We start from the raw sequence: 26,965 nt of genomic DNA on the forward strand, positions 1-26,965 counted from the left end.
CCTCGGGGACAACATCAGTGGGCGTCGCCGCTTTGAAGAGGCCTGAAGTGAGCTCCGCTGCCTCGGGGACAACATCCGCGGGCGCCGCCGCTAACTCTACCCTGAGGCCCGAGCCGCTCATCCACAGAGCCAAGTTAATGTAACTCTCCAGCGACTCCTCGGGGTCCCAGTAGGGCATCAGGGTCTTGAAGGGCTCGGCCAGGCCTCCGTGAAAGAAGACCATGAGGCAGGTCTTCTCCAACGCCGTCTGCCGAGCCAATCCTCTAAAGTCCCTGACGTAATCCTCAATGCTCCGGTCTCCCTGGCGGATGCCAAGCAACCTTCCTGCTGGACCCATGATTGGTGGGTTCGTTCTGTCACGGTACGCCCCGGGTAAAGGCGTGAACAGACGTAGACAGGGTCCAAATGCAGGTAAGGTATTTATTAATATAAATAAAGGCCAACACGGCACAACAAACACTTCAAAACAATGGTAGACGACATGGCAAGACAAATAACAAATATAGTACGAACCCACACCGAGTGGTGGGAGAGGGGAGACTAAATAGTCTGTGACAAATGGGGAACAGCTGTGGGTGTACAGAGTGTGATGATGATGCGGCAGGTGTGTGTGATATGGCAGGTGTATGTGATATGGGAGATGAGTCCGGGAGAACGGGAGATGGCGGCCTCCTGTGGGGCCAGGGAGAAGTACAGGACCCGGACTCGTGACACTTACTTGATCAAAATCAGTCAGGATTTGACAGCAGAAAGACTCGTGAAGCACCAGCTCAAACTCTACGTTTCTACAATTACATTAAAATACATTACATTACTTAATAAACAAAACTATAAACTATCAATCAGACGACAGAAGACATGAGTAGATTGTGTGACAATTTTATCAGCAAAGTGTTGATCATTTAGAAAGTTGTGTATCAAATATGATACAGTAGACTATAGAGTTAAAGAGATCAAGGAAACTGTATTCTCTCATGAAATGACCCTTTAAAGACACTATTTTTCTTTCTGTGAGTCCATTTTAGTAAGTGCATCAGAAAGCAAAGCAAATCCAATTTCCCACAAACCGAGAGTACAAAGTAGTGTTATAGTCTAAATACAAAAAGCAATTGATTGAATCAGAGCGACTGAGATGATGTGTAATCAACAGTAGAGAAAAACAGTGATCTCTACAGGGGAAAAAGAGAAACAGAAGCGACAGAGAGAGAACAGGAGACAAGAAGGAGATCAAAGATGCATTGGGTTTCTTTATCAAATGCCAGCGTATGTAAATGAAGCCGTCAGGAGCACAAACCACAGACATCATAAAGGCTTTTAATCTTCTTGAAAATGCCTGTCATGAGCTGCTCATTTAAATAACTCAAGACACAGAGTCTACAGAGACTGACAGAAAACACGTCACAACATGCAGCTCCTGCAGTCACACGCTTCAGCTTGTGTCATGGTGACCTGAATGCTGCTTTCACTCAGGTCCAGTATAAGATTTGTGACAAGTGTCCCGGGCACCTATCAGTGTCGCCCTGGCAACGAAGGAGCGGCACCTGCACGCAATCCCAGCGGACGGAGCGATCACAGCTGCGGCTCGTTTGGAGAGGGATAGAAAAGGGCCGAGCTGGCACACACGGGTGAGCAACGTCTCCAAGAGAAGGCCAACTAACGCTGTCTCTCTCACATCCACAGACACCAGCTAATCGCGCCGCCCGCCACACACGCACAGGAACTGGAACCCCCCTGCACGCAGCCAGCCGGCCAAGAAGATCACCGGGACATTGTGGACGAGCACGTTGGCACCTTCACCTGTTCCCTTCAATTTACACGTTTGGCACAATAAACACACCCTCCGGGGTCTTGTATTGCAATGCAACCTGTCGTGTGATTCTTCAGCCCGCTACAGATTATTCTGCTGAGGGGCTGCAAGTAGGATTTAAAATTAATTCCATGGACAAGCCGCATGGAAAAGCTTGTTTAGGTGATGATTATGTGCAGATTAAAGGTCATACAGCACTGATGCACTGGACTTGAAGTCTTCTCAAGTTATATGTGTCCCTGGAGCGCAAAAGCAGTCTTCAGTAGCACAGGTATATTTGTAGCAATAGCCAACAATACATTGTATGGATCAAAATGATACATTTCTCTTTTATGACAAAAATCATTAGGATATTAAGGTCATGTTCCATGAAGATATTTAGTAAATTTCCTACTGTAAATATATCAAAACTTCATTTTTGATTAGTAATATGCATTGCTAAGAACTTCATTTGGACAACTTTAAAGGAGATTTTCTTATTTAGATTTTTTTGCTCCCTCAGATTCCAGATTTTCAAATAGTTGCATCTTATTTATTCAGCTTTCAGATGATCAATTTCCAAAATGTGACCCTTATGACTGGTTTTGTGGTTCAAATATGATGCTTTGTGTGAGAAACACAGTGAAAAACAAGTTATTCTCTAAACATCTTTCCTAGGGCCCTTTCATGCCATTTCAATAAATACTATTCGTAACTGGCATATTGTGTTATGTGACACAAAAAACGATGTTTTGAAACTTCAAAACTATGAATTCCCATATTTTCATGCTTATGAGAATTGATAATCAGTCTTGAGTTTCAGTGATTCCCTCATTTTGCTTCTGAAGAGCTGAAAAGCGTGTGAGTTAAAGTACTTTTCTTTTCTTTTTCCAGTTCTCCAATCATTGTTAAACATGTGTCCCAAAAGAAATGAAATCCTAACTCTATGTTATACTGACAGGTTTCAGAGAGGCAGAAAGCACCGATCTTCCTCCATTAGCAGCACTGACCCCCGTGTTCTCTAATTCTGACATGCATTCGTGTGTTTGTCCTCTCTGTTGATATGATTTGTTCTGATAACAACAGAAAACACACAGAGAGAAGTTCAGAGGTCAGTCAGTGAAGCATTAACCAGCCGCCGTAAATCCCTCTAAAGCATCACGGGTTTCAGCTTTGCCTCAGAGCCCAAAGTCCAGCTGCAGAGACCAAGCTGATGTCCACCGCAGCTGCGTTTCTGAGTGAGGTCCCGGGATGGTTTCTGTGGACAGGAGTCTTCTTCCCCGTGACGGCTCTCCTGCTGCTGCTCATCACTCTCCTCGCCTGGAAACTCAGAGAGAGTAAGACACCGTCACATTAGCCATGAGAACATAGCATACACATTACCTGTCAAAAGTTTAAAACATTTTTAAAGGCTGAATATATTTGATAAAAAATATAGTAAAATTGTGAATTATTATTTCAATTTAAAATAGTTGTTTTCTATGTGAATATCTATTAATCTGTAATTTATTTCTGTGATCAGAGCTGTATTTTCAGCATCATTTCTCCAGTCTTCAGTGTCACATGATCTTCAGAAATCATAATAATATACTGATTTACTCAAGAAACATTTCTGATTATTATCAATGCTGAAAACAGTTGTGCTGCCCGATATTTTTATGGAAACTGTGATACATTTTATTTTTTAGTACTCTTTGATGAATAGAACGGTTCTTTAGCAACATTATAAATGTTTTTATTGTAATTTGTGATCAATTTAATGCATCCTTGCTGAATAAAAGTATAAATTTCTTCCAGGAAAAAAACAAACTTACTAAGCACAAGTTTCTGAATAGTAGTGTATGTGTATATACTGTATGAATGTCAATAACGATAATGAGTTAGAGTGAATGTGTAAAGAAAACGAGTCGACCTACATTATATTTGCAATAGGTCAAAAGTGTAATTACTAAAATATATTTATGAGCTGAGAAGATTAAAAGCTTCAGCTAGATACTTTAATTAAATAATATTGATTACATATTTTAAGATTCAATCTTACAACTCAGCCACATGATTGTAAAGCGCTTTGGGTGTACAGCAATGCACAATAAAGCACTTTATAAACGCATCATTCATTCATTCATCATCACCAACAACTTAAGAAACCAGCGGGAAAATAAGACACACAGACAAACCTTTTCACCTTGATTTGTTTTTAAAAAAAGGGTATTTTTCATCCCTCTAACTTGATTTAGTAATCAAGTGTGTTGGAACAGGAAATGAAGAATGAAAGCAGCATTTGTGTGATGCACAGATTGTGAATAATAAAATACAGAGCCATCAAATATCAGATATCCAACAAATGTGTGTTTGAATGCCGATGTATTAAAGATGCTGTTTGATCAGATGCTGAGTCAGCTCAAGACAATGTTAGTTTAAAACATAAAACTCATGTAACTACAGAGAAACTAGAGATGATTTCCCCAAAGAGTCCGTCCATTACCATTCGCTTCTGTGTTTAGTTTGCAAAGGTTAAAAAGAAAGTTCACCCAATAATGAAAATCCTGTCATTAGCGGACCCTCGTGTTGTTTCAAGCCTGTATGAGTTTCTTTCTTCTGTTGAATACAAAAGAAGATATTTTGAAGAATGTTGGTAACCAAATAGCTGACGGTAGCCATTGACTTTCATAGTATTTTTTCATGCTATGGAAGTCATATACTACGGCTACAAGCAACTGTTTGCTTACACGCATCAAAATATCCTCTTATGTGTTCAGCAGAAGAAAGAAACTCATTTAGGTTTGAGTTGAGTAAATGATAGGATTTTCATTTTCAGGTGCACTATCCTCTCAGCAAAACACAGACTGCAGTGCAGATGAGAAATTGAGTCAGAGCTTCTGGTGTCTGTCACAGAGATCTTTTTGCACGCAGATGAAAGAGGTCAGAGGTCAGAGGCCATGATGAGAGAGAGTTTGTGCTGCTGCTCATCAGACTCCCTTCTATCTTCCAGCAGAGGAAGAGCTGGCCGTGACACCAGACCCTCGGCGAACAGCCATTCATCTGTGTCACGGGCAGCGCCAACGATGAAGAGCATCAGTCCAGATCACCAGAGGCCAACGAGAAGTGATGCACAACTCAAGGCTCCACCTCCTCAAACAGCAGACCGTGGAAGTCTGGAGACACATGCATGCGATTTAGAAAGAAGTCAGTGTTTCCATGCAATCTGTTGGAGTTGCACAGCAGGATGAACTCGAAGAGGATGTTGTGTCACACGCTAGGATACAAAAAACAGCTCGCACACTCAGACATCACAAAACTACCAAGGTCTTGTAAGGTTTTTGTATCATTTCACAGCTCTCCTTATTCTGATTGCTGAGTTGCAGCATAGAGACTGACTGAAATAAAAACAGCCTCGGAGAACTTCAGTATTACTTCTGCAATGAATAAAAAGTGGTGGAGAATCTCCAGAAAACGCTGAAAATATGAAACTCGGAATGGGGATGAATCGTATATCAATGAATATTGCAACGTTTGCTTTGTTTTTGACTATCACTTGTATTATGCCTATATTTCAGCTTCCAGCCAAATAGGCATTACTGAAAGCCACTGCATTTATTTGTGTCCAGTTTGTTTGTTTTTTAAGCATTAGGCATTAATAAAAAAGTGTTTTTGTGAGTCATCTGAATGGTGCACACTCACATGAGATCAAGACTGCACTTAATAATTCCAGATACAAACTGTTTTAATTATATGGTAAATTCAGGTAAAATGGGACACTTAAGACTCATTGACTGAGAGACTGGGGGGGGGGGGGGGGGGGGGGTCAATAGTCCTGAATTAACCTTGTATGGGGCAGGTCGCCTCCCTCAGTGATGCCCAAGTTGGTTCTTTTGTGTTGGACAGGTAAAGAAGTTCCCTGTAAAACTCACTAATATCAGTGTAATCCGAGACAATCATGCAGATCCACGTCAATAGATGGCAGCGCAGCGTCTACCTTCACTGGTACTGATAATACATGAAGAACAGTGATGCTAATGCTAGCTAAACATCTACTGAGTATGAAAGCATCTTGAATTTCAGACATGAGTGCAACAAATAATCCCATTAAACCCCCCCAAAAACACACAGCCAATCACTGAAGATCTCAGGATCATTAGAGAATAAACAAACTTTAATTGTAAGAGTGTTACACAGTGGGTCGGGTGGGGCATAAAAACATGACAGATCATCCAAAGCTGCTTAAAAAAGAAGGAGAGAGCCAATTCTACCATTAACTGCTATACACAGGGCTGATGGAGCAGAAGGGAGCCGGGAGAGAGAGAGAGAGAAGGGAGCATGGGCCTCGCTCGACCGCTACAAACATCAGCGCTGGCAGTTCAATCTCATTTGTTCATTTAATCAAAAGTTTCTGAAACAGATTAAAAAGATTTAAGCGGGCAAACAGTGACCTCGTGGAAAATCATCCGATTTAAAACAGAAAAACAGGTTTCTACAAATATATATCTGAATATTGGTGCCGGAAACTGGCTGGAGATGAGAAAGTTTCCAAAGAGCTGCCTAGGTTTCATGGTGAACGGGGTTTTTTGCGTTTGTCTTGTCGCTGAGAGAGGTAGAAGCCGCTAGTCCTCTCCTCGGTGGAATGCTTGTGTTTGACTGCATAGAGGAATGATTGGCACTGCCGTCCACCAATGAAAATCATCCTGTGCTGGTCCCTTACAAACACACTGTGACATCAGCAAAGCCCATCCATCTTTAGCTCCGCCCACCCCCTCAACATCATCTTCATATGCTCACACGCTCCTCCTAATATTACTACACAGTACTCCACCACAAAGTGATCCATTACTTGTGAATTACTACTTAACAATAAAAAATAACATAAATCTGGTCTTCAGAAATGGTAAAGATGATCTTTTGAGGGAAAGAGATAAAACGAAGACTAAAAAAATAAAATGCTACAAATGTTAGCTAAGTGGTTCTGGTTTGAATGACAGAAGATGAAGATGTGTTTCTGCACAGGATCAGAGCCGCTCTTCTCTCCTCCACACGGATGAACAGATGAACTTCAGCTCTGCGAGAGAAGACAAAGCAAACACAGTTATCTCTCAGGAGAGTGGGGTAAGATGCGAAGAGAACACAGGTCAAACTAGTACTTCCTAATGATCTATTTCCCATAGAAATATACACTCTACAGCAGCTCTACTGAGCGAGTCAGTGATTCGGTCAAAGATTCAGATTCACAAATACAGTCACTTGCTTCATTTCTGAATCCATCAGTCATTTTAACAAATCGGTTGAACGAATGATTCAATGATTCACTCAAGAGTGACTTGCTGCCACCTACTGGAGGTTTTGTTTTCATATTTAGAATATGATTTGTTTTTCATTTTCATTTATGCAATGTTGAATCGATATTTTTTTTAAAGCTACATTTTTTGTACGTCGTCTTCAATGCAAAGACTTTAATCTTTTGGGGGCTGTTAAATGTGCGATTCATTTAATTAGATTAATCAGCACATCATGCAATTAGATTAAAAGTTGTAATCCCTTGACATCCATTCTATTAGCTAATGCACTGACCTAAAGTATTATTTTCTTAAAGTACTCCATTTTCATAAAGCGGCCAGGAGAACATGAAATATTCCGATCATTAGAAGATACTTACCCCAAAGCACCTGACACCCTTGAGGCTATTTATCCTCAGTGCTTTAGTGTATTGAGACCAAATTTGGTGTGTTATGACAACCAAGACTGGTGAGTACCTGCACAGTTTCAGCACAGCGCAAACTAGTGGTCAGGAGATATGAAAACTAGCTATTTTTCCTCATAGCCTAAAACTATGATGAAAAATGTTCATTGTTGAGCTATTTTCCCATGACTAAAAGACGACGAGATGACAAAGTCAATAAACAATAACTATGACTATATCATCAACATACAATTTTGTTGATGATAAAAAGACAAGACTAAAATGTATTAAAAAAATATTATTTTCGTCAAAAAAAAATAAAGGAGAAATATTATTGCGGACTGCGTACGTGCCTCTACTATGTGAGCTTTCTTGTGTTGCAAGGATACATTTTCTGCCCAATTTTTTTTGCAAACTGGCAACTACGCGCATGCGCTCGCTCTTCATTGCAGAAGCGCCACCAACGATGAGCTGAAAACACAGACACACAAGCTGGAGTGTAGCGATCTACATGAAAGTGTCACTCAGCCACTCTGTGTTCTGTCATGAGATCTCGACTGTATTGTTTGTGCTTGTGATCGCTGAATAGATGTGCTTACTCAACCACTGTTGTTTTAAACGAGAAATAGGCTACTGCAATTTGGAATTACTATTAGAATAATATTTTTCGTTTGTTTTACCAGTTTTCATAATGTAGACATAGACCGTGCATAAGTCGTTCATATTAATTTATATAATAAATAGCCTATAATAAATCAGTACACTAGATGAGGTAGAATAAACCGTGTATGAGTTGACATTCTATTGATGTGTGCTGGCTGGTTAAAGCAAAAAGTTAATTTCTCAAATGACAACTTTCATTACGATTACAATTTTGAGCAAATAGTTATATATTTTTTTATCAGTTTAACTAGTATACAGCATGGCAAAAATGTGACTTAGATTTCATTGACTAAAACGAGACTAAACAAAAATGGGACAAGGTTGACTTATGCACTCTGTACTCAATCATGTTGTGTAATTTTTATAAGGTTATTTTGTCATTCATAATCAGAGTCTGACAGCCCCCCCTTTACTCCGTAATTAAAGCTGCGACAGTTGAGTGCAGTGCATCATCCTGGTATTTAAAGTGCACTTTTGAACACACTACTCGCACTATTTATACTACAAAACATCAAGGAATAGTGCATGAATACACGATTTGGGACACACCTTAAGACTAAATTAAAAATAGCTGCCAAAATGAGTGTGAGAGGACGCTGGCGCAATGTGGTTGCCGCTTCTCCATCACCTACCCGCTGCTAATATGCGGCCTTTCTGGATTTTACTTGTTTTAGTTCTAGTTTTATTTGGAGTTTACGGCAAGATTTACTTTGATCACCTGAACTTCATCATGCTAAAATACTCTGCTCCAGAACTTTTTCAGTTTGATCACTCTGCACCTCCTGCTACATGTGTCCTGGATACACTGCGCTCGCTACATCTCCTTCGCCGGCCAAAATACGTTCATCGAGGCTCCCGCCGGAATTTGCAAGCAAGCGGTGCCGGTATAAGGTCTTTTTGGACTCAGAGGTGCTTGGATCGTCGCCATCTATCTCCGCGTCGTGTTTGTCCTGTGAACTTCTCCTACCTTCAGAAGTCTACTGCATCTAATGGAGGTGTCCGCCTTGACACAATCAGGTTTGCGCATCTAAACGCTCGCTCTATACACAACAAAGCGGCTTCAATCTGTGACATTGTTGTGGACAAAGAACTGGACTTTTTCTGCCTTTGTGAAACGTGGCATCAGACAAATGTTAATCTAAATATATGTGTTCCGCCTGGTTACACCTATATAGACCGGCCGCGTTCCACCGGTAGAGGTGGCGGTCTTGCTGTCATTTATCCATCTGATGTTGCTTTAACTGAAGTCTCATTGCCTTGTCTTTCATCATTTGAATGCTTGGCATTTAAATTGAATGGTCTCTCACCAGTTTTGGTGTTAAATATTTATCGTCCTCCCAAACCTAACTGTGTTTTTCTCAGTGAGTTTCTGACGCTTGCCAGTGCAATCTGTCCAGTTGTTCTCTTAACTGGTTGATACCGTGGACTGCACTAACACAGTGAGCTTTATGGACATTTTAGAATGTTTTAACCTCACTCAGCATGTTAACTTTCCTATGCATAAACACGGTCACACATTAGATCTGGTTTGCACTGTAGGAGTAATCATTGAACAACTTGATTATACTGATGCATGTATAAGTGATCACAAGCTTCTCACGTTCTGTCTGATCCCTCCTTCCCTGCAGACTGTGAAAGAGCGTGTTATCTGTTTTAGGAAAATCTGTGATATTGATCTTGACCGTCTTAGTCTTACTACTGGTGACTTACCGGTTGTGGCCTCTGTTGACCAGTATAACGCTGTTTTTACTTGTATTCTGGATGAGATTGCCCCTTTGAAAAAACGTGTTGTTTCTTTCAAGAGATCAGCTCCATGGTATACATCTGAGTTACGTCGAATGAAAGCTAAAGGCAGGCAGTTGGAGCGGACATACAAAAAATCTGGTCTAAAAGTTCATAGATCAGTGTTTGATCAGCATCAGATTGAATATCACAATGCTCTCAAATCTGCAAAAATGGCATACTATTCTACAATTATTAGTAGTGACATCTCTAATCTCAGAGTCCTGTTTACAACAGTCAACAATCTTATTAAACCTACTAGTAACATCAACGAGCAGTGTAATGAGTTTCTCAATTACTTTTCATCTAAAATTGATAATATCTATAGTTCTATTGCCTGTGATTATGTGTCTGAATTTGTTGAGTTGCATCCTCCAAATCTCTCTGATTATGTTTTCTCAAGTTTTAAGGTTGTTGATTTTGATTTCATTTCCAAACTGGTTTTGTCAATGAATTCAACTACTTGTATATTGGATCCTTTACCTACTACTGTATTGAAAAACTGTTTGTCTGTTATTGTACCCCACATTACTGCTATTGTCAGAGCCTTACTCAGTGAATGGATTGTTTCACCTGCTTTAAAAATGGCAGCAGTTACACCGGTTCTAAAAAAGCCTGGGAGTGATATTGCTGTGATGTCTAATTATCGGCCAATTTCTAATTTACCATTCCTGGCAAAAGTACTTGAGCGAGTGGCTGTTAGCCAACTCCAAACTCATCTTTACACAAACAGCCTACTGGAGCCTTTTCAATCTGGGTTTAGGTCTGGACACAGCACGGAGACTGCTTTAGTTAGGGTCTTAAATGACCTTATTATAGTCGATTCTGGGGCTTGTGGCATTTTGGTTCTGTTAGATCTTAGTGCTGCATTCGATACGATATGTCACAGCATATTATTGGACAGACTACATAGATGGATTGGTCTTTCTGGAACTGTGTTGAAGTGGTTTAAATCGTATCTTTCACAACGTTCTCAGTTTGTTTACCTGGGTACTAACAGATCTCAGACTGTGCCTTTGTGTCAGGGTGTCCCTCAGGGGTCAGTTCTGGGTCCTGTTTTATTTAGTGTTTACATGCTATACCTCTTGGGCAGATTATTCAGAAGTACGGCCTGGGTTATCATTGTTACGCGGACGACACCCAGATTTATTTTAGCACTCAGCCTGATTCCACTACTTCCTCTTTGACTCTTTCTGCCTGTTTGTTGGAAATCAAGGCATGGATGAAACACAACTTTCTAAAGCTAAAGGGTTCTAAAACTGAAATTTTATTAATTGACACTCCATGTTAATAAATGCAGTAATTTTAAACTTTCAGTTGACAATACTCAAATATATACTCATGCCCAGGTGCGTAATTTAGGCGTTATGTTTGATGCTCAGATGACTTTTAATTGCTTGCTTAGCTCCTCATCTTGCCTCTGTTGTGCTTGCCCTCTTAATTACCGCATGTAGCTATATGTATAATAAATACTAATATTTTTCTAATCATTTCATTAGGCAGCAGTGATTAGCAAAAACACCACTAAGTGTTTTATATTGCAAGGATAATGAAAGTTAGGGATTTAATAATCATATGATAATACTACTATTTTCATTTTTTTTCATGTAGAGATCATACATTTCATTCAAAGGTGTATGAGGATCCCCTAAAATAAGAGTCCAGTTCAGCACAAATGAGTGTGAATCCGCACTGCTTTAACATGAGATACACACTGAGCAGACCCAGGACAGAGAAAAGAAAGAGACAAACACAAAAGGAGAGATGAATACAAGAAAAAGAACAAACAAAAGGAGTGAAACGACAGGCTCCCAGTGAAGGAGGAGGAGCCGCTGGGCCGGAGCAGGAGGAGCCGGTCGTCAAGAGTGGCACTCCTTGCCATGTGCTTACCTGTCCTTCAGTCGTCATCCTCGGCGAGCTCCGTCTCTTTGTGGACCACCACGCGAGTGACGGACATGTCAGGGTGCTGCTCTTTGGCCTCCTTTATAGCCTGGGCCAACGCCTGAGCCCGCCCACAGTAAACAAACACAAATAAACAAAAGCAAACAAAAGATTTAAGGGAAAAAAAATGAACAACCCAACACAAGAATGAAAACACAAGCAACTGAACGCAAACGGACGATGGGAAACATACATGCATGTGAACAACTGATGCTGGGATCTGCGTGAACAGCTCAGTCTGAGAGGATGGCAAATGTCACATCGCTATGGTAACCTGTGTGCACGTTCTCGACCTATCAGAAGCTGCGTGCATGAGTGCGTCATACGACACAGACGGACAGAAATACCTCACGGCTAAAACGAGCGTCTGTCGTCCTGCGGCTGAGGATCATGAGCTCCTCCACACTACAATCACAGCTGCAGTGTGTCTGTCTCAACTTTACCACTGCTGTACAATATCAACCCAGTGAGATACTCAATAAACACTAAAAAAAAAACGAAAGAAATCAGACGTATTTTAGGTCAGACTATATGTAGGGAAATATGATGATATTAGCTTGGGAATGATTAAAAAGTCTACACAATCTGGCTTTACTGAGAGATTGACTGACTTTAGTTATCACAAAAGTTGAATGCATTTTTTAAAGCTCTGCCAGTTTCAGCTTTCAAACTATTTTACTAACGTAGCATGTGAATTTTCTTTTGTGTAATATTGCGCTTAAACTGTCAAAAACACAGTTTCTCTGTCTTAAGTGGAAATAAATAAATAAATAATAACAAATTAAATCAGATGTGTGAATATACTGGATCAGTGCATTCGGTCTTAAAGTGACAGCAGCCTAATAAACCTGCTGCAGCCTGTATTGTTAATGTGAAGAATAAAAACACTCACTGCTTTAGTATTTCTCACAACTTTAGTAGATTCAATTAAAATCAATGTATATTTAATTTATACAGTGGAGACTATGTAGTGTTTTGTTTTTACATTTGATTATTAAATTTCTTGAATGCTGCTGTTAAATAGATTTACTTTATTACGGAACAATCAGATGGTGTTCTGACATCCTCACTGATGCCACACAAACCAAAGATGTGTAGCTAAATTAAATAAAGTCATTTGTTGACTGTTAGCTCTTCACAAAAAATCCTGAGTAGACCATGTTGAAGGGAGCACTAAATAACGAGACACGTGGCAGATCCTACAGACACACCAGTGGAAACGTTTACTGATGTGTCATTCTGAGCGATCAGGCCAAAGAAACCTGCTACAAGGTCCAAAAATAGTCTGAGTCTGAGACATTTACAATGTCTAAAAATAGACTCAAAGAGTGTGCATCTGGCTTTATACATGTACACAGATGAGAGTTGTGTGTGTCTCACCTGATCGTGATCAATGTCAGAGTCTCCTGTGATGACGATGCGCTTCTCAATGCGAGTTTCTGACAGCCCGCCCTTTAGTGTCTGTCAATCATTAAAGAGATGCAGACATGATGAGAACTGCACTGAACAGGGGTACAGGACAACACTATTTTCAACTGAATTGTTTTTTTTTCACAAGATTGTTGGTGTAGGTTTTTGCAGTAAAATACTATTTCAGTCTTTCTATATCAAAATATCACATTTAATTCAATGTTACTTGCTGTTTCCATGCAATTATTTGTCAAATGTACCAGCAATTTCTGAGTGAAAATTCAAGTTTTCAAAGCAAGTCCTACACCAAACATTTTCAGTATAAATAGGGTTTTGATTTGATGGGGTCTTTAAACACTGGTCCAACATTAAACTCACTTCTGACATTAAAGTACATAAGGAACCTGCTCAAGGAGAACAAAAACAGAAGTTTGTCAGTTCTGTATCTATAACCCTACTCTTACCTGTCAGTGTCAGCTAATATCCTACATCCTGAACAGGATCATTCATCTCACAAGCTCTCTTATCAGCCCAAATGTCACAGCCAGTGGCGTGTGTGTGTTACCTTCGTGATGTGTGTGGTGGTGGTGGTGCAGAGCGATTCGGAGGTGATGGTTTGAGCTGTCATCAGCACGCCTGGCTCCCCGTCTCCATTACCATCCAGCTGTCAATCACAGACAGAACAAACAAACACTCTCAGCACTCTGATGGCAACACAGCTGCGTGATTCTGCATTAATGCCGACCATTTTAGTCAATGTTGGTGAAGCGATGTCAAAATTATGAGCAGCTTGACAGGATTTAGTTTCAGAGCATTTCACACTCTTTTGAAAAAGTAGTGAGCTGAACTACAAGATACTGACAAAACACAGCCGCATTAAAGCTACCTCATGAGGGAATGTATTTTATCAGAGAATATACACATACACATGTATAGTGAGTCAGATATATATACACTAATATATATATTAGTGCTGTCAAAAATTAACTAATTAATTGCAGATTTTTTTCTGAAATTAATCACGATTAATCCCATCTAACATTAAAGTTTTTAAATATAATTTTATACTGCAATAATTTCACATTAAATCTTCAAATGTACAAACAAATAATAATAATAAAAAAATTAGTTTAATGGCATTTTTATTTTGACTGAAGGCCAGTATCACTGATACCAATACTGATTTCTCTATAAAATTGTTTTCCCTCTAATATTTAACCATTGACTATAGCCATTCAACATTACAGTATAATTGGGAGCTATCAATTTTAACATTTATTAGACTTTAAAAAAATAACTTCTAATTTAAGTGAACTTAAAACAATCTTCACATAAACCCATTATAATAAATGTCATATTTACCTGTGCCCTTCAGCAGAAATAAACAGAAATTGAAGTAATCAAACACTAAATTCTAAATTAAATATAGATTAATCTTTAAAGCTATAAAAGTTACAGATTTAGATTTGGTTATTAGCTTGTTTTGGCTGCTATTACTTTAAGAGCTGCCGCTGCTGAACATAACGCAGACTGAGACGCATCATATTTTCTCTCAACTCTCTGTTTTCTGACCCACTTCAAGTCTCTAGTAATGAACTGACGAGTTGAATCGGGTGTGTTAGATGATCAGAGACATGATCTTAAATGTGACTCATATATAACATATTACATGCATGCAGTTTTAAGGCAGCCTTTTTGGTAACTTCATGACTTAACTGACCACAACATTGAATGCACGTAGTTTCATTCGCGCTTTAATATGAAATTATTTTATTTTGACAGCACTAATATATGATTACAGATCCAGTGCAGTGACTCCTGACCTGAGCATATGTGATTCCTACGATTTCAGTTAAGAAACTTCACATGACCCCTCTCACCTGGGCAGCCTCGTACGTGATGGTCTTGGTTTCCGTGTGAACGATGGGAACCTCCTTAGTGGATATCTCCGTCTTCTGAGCAGCAAACGTGTCTGAAATCGTAACCATCTCTGTCTTCACAACAGGAGGCTACGGAGAGACAGAGGCCGTCAGTGTGACGCACACGTACAAGAGGCATCCGGTCTGACGTCACAAACACAAAACCACTGCTACACAGCACAACGCTCATGCAGTTCAAAGAAACACCACTATAAACTAGACGTCTTTGGTATAACGCATGCAGCCGACAAACCGAAAAAAGCCAAAAAGATTCCAAATGTCCGTGTGACGGTAACATTAGTGCATTTTTGGTTCCTGTGATCTTTGGCAGTGTTTACAGGACAACACACACATGCAAAAGCACAAAAACACAGCGCTGTGTAGATACGATATCAGACGTCACTATATTGCGCTTTTATTTCTATCAATACTTAAGATGTGTGCTATTTATCTGTGCAATCAAATCATTTCAGTGGCATGACTGAAGTTTCTGCTGCTCTCTCTCTCTCTACTAGCAGAGCGAAGAATGAATGTAAACGCACTTATCGTGTAATTATGATATCAGGTACTCTAGATAAAGCATGCACCACAAAGCCCCATGCAACGATGCACGACATGCAGCACACAAGATACAAGCCCCCGCATGCAGCGACTCAGAATATTGTGTTCATATGTGTGTGTCGCAAAGTAGGGTGGAATATAAAAATCAACTTAAAGGCGAGAGGATGGAATGACAAACATTAAGACGCTTTCATTTATACTGTAATTGCTTCCTTTAAAACAGGCTAGAGAGAGGTTTCAGCCTTGTGCAGATAAAGCAGGATCTTCATCCAGGAAGGAGGAAGGAGTGGGAAATGGAAGAGGAGATGAGGAGAAGAGTGGCGGCGCAGGGGAAGCGTAGGCGGCCGTCTCAGCTCGGGATCTCAATTACTTCTGAACAACAAATAACCTGCGGCAGGTGCTCCGTTTCCACACGAGAGGCGCCGCCGTTCACGATGTGAGGCTCCTCCTCCTCGGCGGTAGCAGTTTGGGGAGTGGTCGGGGCTTCGCCTTGGGGGGCATGTCCATTGGGAGCTTCGTCCGGCGTCACCAGCGGCTCGTCTGTACGCTCTTCCTCATGAGGCTGCGCTGCTTTCTCTTCCTCCGCCGCAGGGCCGGGCTCAGCTGCTTCTGCGGATGGCTGTGACTCTATCGCAGAGGGTGGGGCTTGTTGAGTAAGCACCGCCTCCTGTTCCTCCTCGGGCTCTTCTTTGATCTGCTGGGCGGAGATGCTCGTGCTGGGCGGCTGAGCGTGGTACTCCGCCTCCTCTTCGCTCTCACTGTCCGACGATAAACTCCTCTCCTCCTTGACCTCCGTCTCCATGGTAACCGGCGCCTCAGGGGCGGGGCTTTTGGGTTTGGCTTTGACGACTTCCTCAATGACAACGGTCTCTTCCACGACCTCTATGACCTCTGGCTGGCCGTTGACTTCAGGATTGACCTCTGTGCTCTACACCAGACAAGCACACAAACACACACACACACACACACCAGGGATGGAGAGAAAAGCAAATAACATAAACCATGACCACAGAACAAAAACTGAAGGAAACAAGCTTCCTGCAGACCTTAGTCAAAGTCAATGTCACTGTAAAGCAAATAAAAACATGGCTGTGACGTAGAGAGTACAGTCTGTTCAATGCAGTTTTGCCGTCGTCGTCTTTAGTTGTGAACAATCCCTATTACTTGCCCTGTCCAAATACCCACAATAGCAGTCTTTGCACTTGACTACTTATATGAAATATTTCCTGCATTTGGCCCAAGTGTTCAAGTGAGCATGAAGACCACAAGTGTGTCAAACTTTTCATTACCTGATGAGACACAATTATAGTGTTGTAAAAATGCAAGTGTTTACAGGGCTTCATTTTTAGTTTCAATACTTTGCATTTTGAAATAAACTTTTAAATGTCTGTTCAGTAGTCCCTATAACAGAGGACAATATACTATGTGGTGCTTCTAATTAAGTGATAAACACAGTTGTAACTGTTGTACAAAATATACTTGTCTTTGCACCAATAAAACATGCAGCACGTTGTTTTACTACCAAATTATTTGTATTATCTAATTATTATTAATATTTAACTTGCATCAGAAAGGTTTGCGTGATCTATCACGAGATCTCGACAAAAAGTCTCATGATTTATTTTCAGAACATGATGCATGATGGGATACACTAAGGCTCGAGATGGATTCAGTGTGTGCTAAGGGCACTGCACTTTGGCGTTTTTAAGACCTGGGACAGCACTGCATGCGCTCAAGTGGCAAAGATGGCAAGTGTGGGTATTTAGACAGGGCATCTGTATTACATACACATTCGTCTCTCAATTAAATGTGCCTTCTTGTATATTTTCTTGAAAACAAGATAAAACTACTGAGTTAGCATCAGATTAAACACACTGTACATCTGTCGCTCACAGCACTGCTCTCATTTGTGCTGAATCAAACATGGCATCTCCTTCGACTGAGGTCCATAAGCACTGCAACACCACACACATATACACTCAACAAGCAACATGACGAGAAAGAGAGACGATCATAAGCTGAAAGATGAATGAACGCATGGACAAACAGATGGATGAACAATCTGGTGAAGATGGAGAGGAGAGGGCTGGAATCATGATGTCTGCAATGGAAAAAGGATGAGATGTGTGTGCAGTGTTAGGTGTACGTTTGCTCAGGTGATGTTAGGTGTTAGGCTGAATGAGGACGATGGACCACCTTGCTGGCGTCTCTGCTGTCCGTCCCGGGACAGGGAGGGGTTTTCTGTGGAGCCTGGAGGTAATCATAGGACAGTCACTCAAACACACGCTCTCAGAGGAGTCCTTCACGGGAGGAGACCTGCCTGTGTGACCCGATCACAGGAGATGCATTTGAGACATGTGTCTCAACTGACCGCTAGTGATCGGATGACCCAAGACAGCAGCGATAAAGAGAGTTAACGGTTTTGAGACGGTGGACGGGACAGCAGTCAGCAGTGATACTGGTGAACAGACAGATCACAAACACACACAAAACAAGAAGTTTCAAAACCACGATGGCAGAGATGGAAATTAATTGCTAATTATGTTGTTCCTGGATGTTTATTGACCAGTCTGGCAGTGAAACGCCCTCTAGAGCTGTGCTTGTGTGTGATTCAGACACTTAGTGCAGAAGAGCGGTGTACTCATGTATGCGTGTATAAACAGAGCTGTAGCTCTCAAGTCTTATTCATAATGTAGCATATATAATGACAATATAACCGTGGTTTGATTTTGATGGCTTTATTGTACATTTAATGACTTTGGTTGTCCATTTCTGAACTGCTGTTAGATGCATAAGAAATAATTAGTGTTTACATAATTTGTATCTATAGACTACTGTTCAAAAGGTCATTGGTATTTTTTTTATAAAATACTATTATTCAGCAAGGATGCATTAAATTCATCAATAGTGTCATTTATAATATTACAAAAGATTTATATTTCAAATAAATGCTGTTTGAACATTCTGTCCATCAAAGAATCCTAAAAAATAAAATGCATCACAGTTTCCACAAAAATATTGTGCAGCACAGCTGTTTTCAACATTGATAATAATCAGGAATGTTTCTTGAGCAGCAAATCAGTATATTAGAATGATTTCTGAAGATCATGTGACACTGAAGACTGGAGTAATTATGAAGAAAATTCAGCTGCGCATCACAGAAATAAATTACAGATTAACATACATTCACATAGAAAATAGCTGTTTTAACTCGTAATAATATTTCACAATTTTTACTGTATTTTTAATCAAATAAATGCAACCTTGGACTTTTCTCCAAAAAAACTTACCGACCTCAAACATTTGAACAGTAGTACATTATTTCTATATGTGCACACACACACACACATACACACACACACGGTGCTTCTTCACACATCAGCGAGGGCTGGATCAATACCGACTGCCAGATCTGAGCATGGACTTGGTTTGCTTTAAAGAGGTGCAGACATGTGGTGGCAGAGAATATAAAGCCGTAAGCAGTTGCATGAAGACAGAAAGCCAGAGCAGGCCAGATGAAGAGACAGACAGAAGTGGTAAAGGCACCTCGGGCTGAGCTGAGACTTGACTGGCCTCTGCTGGAGCAGCAGCGATAGTGCAGGAGCCAGCCAGCCCAGAGAAGCACGCCTTACTCAGAAAGAGAGAGGTGAGCTCCTCTTCCAAACTCTACAGGGGTTGTGCACAGGGCAAGACATGAAACGAGCAGGTACAGGGACAACAGACACAGAAACAAGAGAGAGAGAGAGAAACACAAAAGCACTTCAGTGATTCTACAGAGTGAGGAGAGAACAGCTACTAACACAACATGCACACACACTACAGGAATAGCAGTAAAGCATTTAAACATGAACAGAGCAGAGGGCATGTGTGCGAACAACAGTGTTTGTTACCCAGAAACAGTGTTCAATGGGTGACGGCATCAAGAATGTGAAACGGGTGCAAATAAAATGCAAAAATCACTCACAAGCACAAGAAATACACGTGCAAAAATGTGCAATATAGTCTTTGGCAGGAGCTGATCATTTACACTGACTGATAAAAGAGTAAATTTAAAGCATATACAAATAAACAAAAAGAAAGAGACAACGTGACTGCAACTGAGCAAACCTAAACAATGAGAGAAGCATTCTGCTAGAAAACGCGAAATATTCATGAGCAGTGAGGAAACCAAAGGACAGAACGAGCAAACATAAAGCATGAACAACAGAACTCAAAGAGCCAATCAGAGTGAACGGATGCACCAATCAGATTGAGTACTGCCCCGCCATTGGCTAGTGTAGAGGACAGGAGGCGTGCGTGTGTGTGAGACAGTTGGGATTATGGGTCGTCTTCTTAAATCTACTTAGACTCAAGCAGACAATAATGCATTGTGACGTCAGGAGTGACAGGTGTTAGTGAGGCATCTCAGAGGCACTGAAGTCGCTCGCTTTCCTCCACGGACAGCCGTCTGAGCAGCCATTTCTAGTTAAATGACTACTCACGATTCATACGTTTTCAACTCGATTCAGGAATAATTTTTGCAAATTCAGACCAATGCAATCAGATTCACAATGAGATTCAATTTAATTTTGAATAATGATTTGATTCCGGGTTTTTCTAAGTGCATTCATACAGTAGATATAAATGCTTCTAATGAGTTAAGAGTATACGCATTTAATGTGTGTCCGTACAGGCTACTCCAAATAGAACAACGAGTGCAATGTTCTGATAAAATATTTTTTAGAGCTGAGAACACCTTGCAAACTATTCCATACTTCAGATTTTTTTTTTTTTAAAGACTGAAACAAACGGGTCACAATTCAAAAAGCCAGGTTTTAAGATCAATATGTGACCCTGGACAACAAAACCAGTCATAAGGGTCAATTTTATTAAATTGAGGTTTGATGTATGGTTTGTTATGATAGGACAATATTTGGCCGAGATGCAACTATTTGAAAATCTGGAATCTGAGGGTGCAAAAAAATCTAAATATTGAGAAAATCTCCTTTAAAGTTGAACAATTGAAGTTCTTAGCAATGCATATTACTAATCAAAAATTAAGTTATGAAATATTTATGGTAGGAAATTTACAAAATATCTTCATGGAACATGATCTTTACTTAATATCCTAATGATTTTTGTCATAATAGAAAAATCCATAATTTTGACCCATACAATGTATTGTTGGATATTGCTACAAATATATCTGTGTTACTCATGACTGCTTCTGTGCTCCAGGGTCACATATGTACATTGGAAGGATTGGTAAATGATGCATTGAGAAACATATGTCTATCGTTACACCCCCTTATTCAATAGAATATTAGAAGACACTTATTTACGCAATATTTTCCCGACTGTCCCACCGTGCAACAGAAAACACCCAGAGTAAACCAGCTTCTCAGCAGAGCAGAGGGAGAGGGGCATGCAGAGCATCTGAGGCGGCGTCCGAATCCCGAGCAGAAGCACACGTACCCCTTGAGCCTGCAGGCGCAGGGAGGTGGCAGGGCTGCCCGTCAGGCGCTTGTCCCACTGACTGGGCCTGGGCTCGGGCGTAGCCTCCATAAAACTGCGTTTTAGCTCGCTAATGCTAGCCTGATGTTTCAACACATCCTCCTGGGTCTTATCCAAGTCCTTATCCAAGAGGGAAGCAGGGGAGGACAAAGGGACAACCAAGAACCAGCACATTAGTCATGGAGAGAGCTGAACCAAGTTAGAGTCGAACCTCACTGCTCATCTGACGCACCCCAGCAGACGACGGGAGGCAATATTTCATGTGCACTCATGATGTTAGGCTGTAGGCCGCTAGGAAGATCGCTAGATTTGGACCAGAGCTGTCAGGTTCTGGAACATCTTTCAATAACTAATGATGTCCAGTGTTATTGCTTTAGTAGTAATTTGACACAAAAGAAAATGAGGTTGTGAGGGACAGAAATACACTTTGGTAATGAAGTGAAAATGAAGAACGAATGGGTGTGACATCATTACAAACAAAATCTGGTTCATCTGGAGTTTGTTTCGATGAGTCCAAACATTTCGCCAGAGCACATTTCTGAACCACTGAAACAAACTCCACACAAACTTTGTTTACGCCAGATTTCATTTGAAATGAAGTCACACATTCGTTCAGCCATTCGTTCTTCAGGTGTAACATCATTTCTAAATTAATCTGGCTAAACCAAAGTTCTGGTTTGTTTTGGTGGTTTTGAATAGTTTGCCACTGTAGACTTTTCAGAAAACTTTCCAGGAAACTAATCGCAAGCAGTATACGGTTGCTCAGGTATTTCAAACTTACTTTAATTTAACTTTTTTAACAAAAAGCAACTTCGGAGTAAGTATAACAGAATCATTACATCTTATACATCCAGGTGTTTATAGTCCAGCTGACAGAACACTGCAGAACTTTTATGGAAAGTTGCATTTTCACAAATTGTAGATGCTAAAAATGAGCTCAAGGCCTTAAAACAATACTATTGCTCCGACTGTACATCTGTCCCTCATTCACTCATTTTCAATCATATCCAGTGAAATAAGCTGTCTACTTAAACCCTTAAACCCTACGGTCATCATCCTGAATAAGATCAATCAGTCTTCCACATCTGAAGGACCCTGGCAATCCCAGTATAGGTTTGGTTCTGCTGAACTGGTGGGATTACAAGGGCCAGGTCAGAGGTCAGCGTCTGTGGGGAGCAGTGAGGCAGGACTTGTTTACACACTGAGGACTGGAGCGGTGCAGTGAGACACTGCTTCAGAGCCAAAGACACAACTGCTGCTGAGACACCAGACACTGAGTGCACACTCATCTAAACTGAAGAGAGTCTTTCTCTTGTTCCAGGTTAACACGTAGAGAATACTAAAACATCAGTAGGCTGACACTGTGATTGATCTGTTTGCCTTTTATCAGGACCTCTCATTATTTGCCAAAAGGAATCAAAAATGTATAACTATTTACTACTAGTGTTTGGTGACAGTGGTCACACACTTCAGCTTTAAACTCTTGACATTTAGACCACATTTTCCTGCTAACCACAAACCAAATCCTGTCCTGTCTCAGGGCTCGGGAGCCAGGTGTCTTTGGCACTGACAGGGTCACCCCAGGATGAGTATATCCATTTAGTTATAAAATCAAATGTGAACAATCACCACAACCGAAGCAGAAAGTCACCTGTCTGGTTAGGGAAATACTATTAGTGTTGTTATGAGAACCATTCCCACATGACATTTACACAAACATTATCACATAAATTCATTTCACCCGCAGACATGCACCCGCTTTAACATGCAGCCCACACACACACTAATGCATGCACACAAAGCCTGAGAGAGGAAGAGTGAGAGGCAGCCCAGGACAGTAGCCAGAGAGGGGACACACGTCCACCATCCATTATGCTTTTGCTCTTTTTTTCTTTCTTTTTCATTGATTACAGATGACATACGAACCTCCAACATTAAATTGCTATGTCTGACATATATATTTTCCCCCTGCACTCTCAACTTGCTCTGTGGATTAAAAATGAGAACACATTTGAACAAATAGGAAAAAGACAGATGGTAATGAACTAGAGTCAAATCTGATGAACATCTCTGATGAGGAGAAAATGTTGCATAATGGAAAATGAAAGTCTGAGAGCACCAGCGAAAATGCTTCTAATGTGCATCCCAAATGAAATTGTCAGCATATCAATTTGAGTGTTGAACTGAAAACGTTCTTGAATTTAAGACAGCAACTTCCAGCTTTAAATTGATCTTCAATCTAATGCACTAGAGCATTAATGAGCTCTCAGGCTTTCTGATGTGACTGTAGGCTGATTTCCTGATCTGTATCAGGGTTCTTGGAAGTAACCAACCAACAGGCAAATCAGCATTTAATCACAAGTCATCAATCTAGCACTGCTTAGCCAGTCAATCAGCAAATTACTCCAGAGAGCTCACGTGATTTGAGCCTCATTTGCAGTTGAAATTACAGAAAAAGCACAGGATAACAGCAAATAAAACAAACAACCATCACCACAGCAAAGAAAGCCAAGATTCCACATCAAACAACCATGATGCAAGAACCCCATCACTTTCAATTGAACAAAAACATGAAATTAATTAATAAAGACAGTGAATTACAACAATTTGCATCTCAAAAAAAAAGTGAAAGACCTTTCTCTCAGGAGCGCCAGCACCATCCGTCTGCTCATGCCATCGAAGATAAAAGATGAAGATTAGTTCAAAACCTGTCATACAATACCTCTGGACTGTGTGCTAATTATATGAATGTGATTACAGATGCATGCTGGGAAGGTTAGCAGACCTCAAAGGCCGTTTCAGAGGTGATGGATGTGGCTGCATCCGCGTTTGGCTTCTCCATGACCTCCACCTGTGGACTCTAATTGGTGGAATAATGGACAAAATAGTCTGAAAAGGTGAAATGGATGATGGAAGGCCTGAATCCCCAATCAAAGTGATAAGGAGCGAGCCCTGAGCTCTGGGACAGACTGGTCTGAGTGAGATGCAGCTTTTCTGTTCGAGACTCTTATAAAATACCTGGAGAACTATAATGAACTCAGAGGGAAATCTATCCAAAATACATATAAATCTGCTGTTTACTGTAAGATTAAAGGGGTCATATGATGCAATTTCAAGTTTTCCTTTCTCTTTGGAGTGTTACAAGCTGTTCGTGCATATATAAAATCTGTAAAGTTGCAAAGACTAAAGTCTCAAACCCAAAGAGAGATTCTTTATAAAAGTGAATACTCATCCGCGCATTCAAACACGCCCCACATATCTACGTCACTGTGTGGTAAGATTTGCATAACAGCCAAATGTTTACCCAAAGAAAGAAGGCAGAACTTTTGTGTGTTTCCAAATACGGTAAGGGGCGTAACATTTCCGTCACACACTTGAGGTATTTGACCAATCACAACGCACTGGATAGCTGGCCAATCAGAGCACACCGCGCTTTTCAGAACGATGAGCTTTGTAAAAAACGACGCGTTTCAGAAAGGTGGGGCAGAGAGGAGTAACAATAATGTACAGTATGTGGAAAATAATGTTTTTGAACCTTAAACCGCGTAAACACACTGCATTACACCAAATAATGTTATTTTTAGCATCGTCATATGACCCCTTTAAAACTGGTCGAGTGGTTCAGGTCTAATAAATGCTCCAGCTGAAGTGGGGAAAGAGATTTTTCAGACAGGATGTGGACTATAAATAGAGTCCCACTGGAATGCTGCTGATTTAAACAGCTACAATCTGAGCGCAAGGACTAATCTGCATTTCACACTGAAAATCTGGCACTGGAAGGTGGAGCGGGAGAGAGAAGAGCTATAGAGGCAAACAGTGACAAAATGCACACAGTAGCGATTAGGAGGTAGGCAAACGGGGAGGAAGGAATGGGGAGGTCAGGGATCGGTTTAGGCAGCGGGGTCACACTGCATTTCCTCTGGAGCGCTCGTCTCAGGCATGACCTCTGCTGGCCTGAAGCGCACGTGTGTTTTTGGCTCCAGATAGCACAGGGACAGGGCCAGAGGCAGCGCCAGCAGCAGAGACAGCGCCACCGACTGGCAGGTGGAGAGGAAGACGGCGAAGATGAGCAGGAAGGAGGGCAGGAGGGAAGGGGAGGAGAGGGGCAGGTGACGCTGCAGTCCGGCGGGGAGCAGCAGAGCGGCGCAGTCCTCCGGCAGACAGGGCAGACTGATGCAGCCATCCTCGTCCAGCAGCGAGGGCAGACGCAGACCCCTGCAGAAGCGGAGCACGGACAGACCCAGCTCTTCGGACGCACCCTCGCCGCTGCTGGATTCTTCAGCCGGCCAGCTCACAGGCTCAGAGTCCGGTTCGAGGTGGAGGTCAGGCTCGTCCTCGGAGATGTCGGACAACACGTCCAGCTCAGAGATGGTGTCGAGAGTGGGCGGCAGGGAGGAGAGGGTGGAGGAGGACGGGGAGAATGGGAACATGAAGAGAGACTGTGTGTGTGCAACGACAGAATGCAATGGAAGAGGAATGTGCATGGCAAAAAGACATGGTGGAGTGCGCAGGGAAAGAGAAGGGGAGAGAGAAACACAACATTAGTCAGTGAGCCGAGTCGAGGTCGGGGGGTGAGGGATGACACATTAGGAAAGACTCTGATATTTAGGGGTGTGCTAGTGTGTGTGTGGGCAAGCGTTAGACAACATAAGCTGGCAGAGTGTTGATGCAGAAGCTCAGGGGGAGAGAGGAGGGCATTTTCACACCAGGCTGTGGAGTCCAATCTATCTCAATCCGGTTTCTTCAGAGGCCGTGAAAGCAGTTCTCAATGAGAGCCCGTTAACACGAAGGAAGATAACTATAGAGATAACGATAAAGGTATTGTTCTAAAAATCGTTCTCAATATTAAAGAATAGCAGAGTCCACACCACAACTATAATGATAAAGGCACAGAGAAACGATATTGTTGGAATCACTTTCAAAATATTTTTTTTCCAGCTGATGAACGATAAAAGCATTAACACCTAATCAGAATCAATTCTGATCTCACGAGCTGGAGAATTTAAAGCGGCAGACGAGCGTGTGCTCAGAATAAATAGACGATATCGTCCGCTGGTATGGACGCTAATATCTTTATCGTTATAGTTATTGTTCTTGGTGTGAACGAGCCTTAAGAGTGTCTGGGGTACAGCTCACTGTTGGTTTAAAAGCAATCTGGACTAATTTGTGGAAGTAAACAACTATTGACAGTGCATTATTTTGGTTTATACAGTGCAGTTGTGTTACGCGTCCCGAGTTTGAATCCCGACTCGAGGACCTTTCCTGATCCCACTCCCCTTTCTCTCTCTCTCCCACTTCACTTCCTGTTAGTTCTGATCTGTCCTGTCATAATAAAGGCAAAAATGCCATACATACATACATATACAGTGGGTACGGAAAGTATTCAGACCCCCTTAAATTTTTCACTCTTTGTTATATTGCAGCCATTTGCTAAAATCATTTTTTTTCCCCTCATTAATGTACACACAGCACCCCATATTGACAGAAAAACACAGAATTGTTGACATTTTTGGAGATTTATTAAAAAAGAAAAACTGAAATATCACATGGTCCTAAGTATTCAGACCCTTTGCTCAGTATTTAGTAGAAGCACCCTTTTGATCTAATACAGCCATGAGTCTTTTTGGGAAAGATGCAACAAGTTTTTCACACCTGGATTTAGGGATCCTCTGCCATTCCTCCTTGCAGATCCTCTCCAGTTCTGTCAGGTTGGATGGTAAACGTTGGTGGACAGCCATT

At 41.2% G+C, this 26,965-nt stretch overlaps 2 protein-coding genes across 13 annotated transcripts in view; both read right to left on the bottom strand.

Annotated features, from left to right (window-relative positions):
• Window positions 1–5,901: 5,901 nt before the first annotated feature.
• LOC306880535 (protein 4.1-like) overlaps window positions 5,902–26,965 on the bottom strand; it is a 113,278-nt gene continuing 92,214 nt past the window's right edge. For 2 of the 12 annotated variants that reach the window (XM_079434110.1, XM_079434115.1), the window contains 9 exons: window positions 23,153–23,212; window positions 21,188–21,346; window positions 17,930–17,983; window positions 16,122–16,661; window positions 15,134–15,262; window positions 13,819–13,917; window positions 13,224–13,304; window positions 11,793–11,904; window positions 5,902–6,839 (listed from right to left, as the gene is read on the bottom strand). In XM_079434110.1, coding sequence (XP_079290236.1) covers window positions 11,800–11,904; window positions 13,224–13,304; window positions 13,819–13,917; window positions 15,134–15,262; window positions 16,122–16,661; window positions 17,930–17,983; window positions 21,188–21,346; window positions 23,153–23,212 — 1,227 coding nt within the window. In that variant the 3' untranslated portion in view covers window positions 5,902–6,839; window positions 11,793–11,799. Of the gene's footprint in view, window positions 6,840–11,792; window positions 11,905–13,223; window positions 13,305–13,818; window positions 13,918–15,133; window positions 15,263–16,121; window positions 16,662–17,929; window positions 17,984–21,187; window positions 21,347–23,152; window positions 23,213–23,860; window positions 23,891–24,011; window positions 24,087–26,965 lie in introns of all 12 variants that reach the window. The other 10 variants (XM_079434107.1, XM_079434112.1, XM_079434111.1 and 7 more) reach the window with 7 other exon arrangements.
• Window positions 23,970–26,680, bottom strand: LOC306880539 (uncharacterized protein). The gene has a single exon (XM_079434124.1). It carries the CDS (start codon window positions 25,708–25,710, stop codon window positions 25,117–25,119), a length of 594 nt encoding a protein of 197 aa, XP_079290250.1. The 5' UTR covers window positions 25,711–26,680; the 3' UTR covers window positions 23,970–25,116.

Source organism: Barbus barbus, assembly GCF_936440315.1.
Source record: "Barbus barbus genome assembly, chromosome: 14".
Lineage (NCBI taxonomy): Eukaryota > Metazoa > Chordata > Actinopteri > Cypriniformes > Cyprinidae > Barbus > Barbus barbus.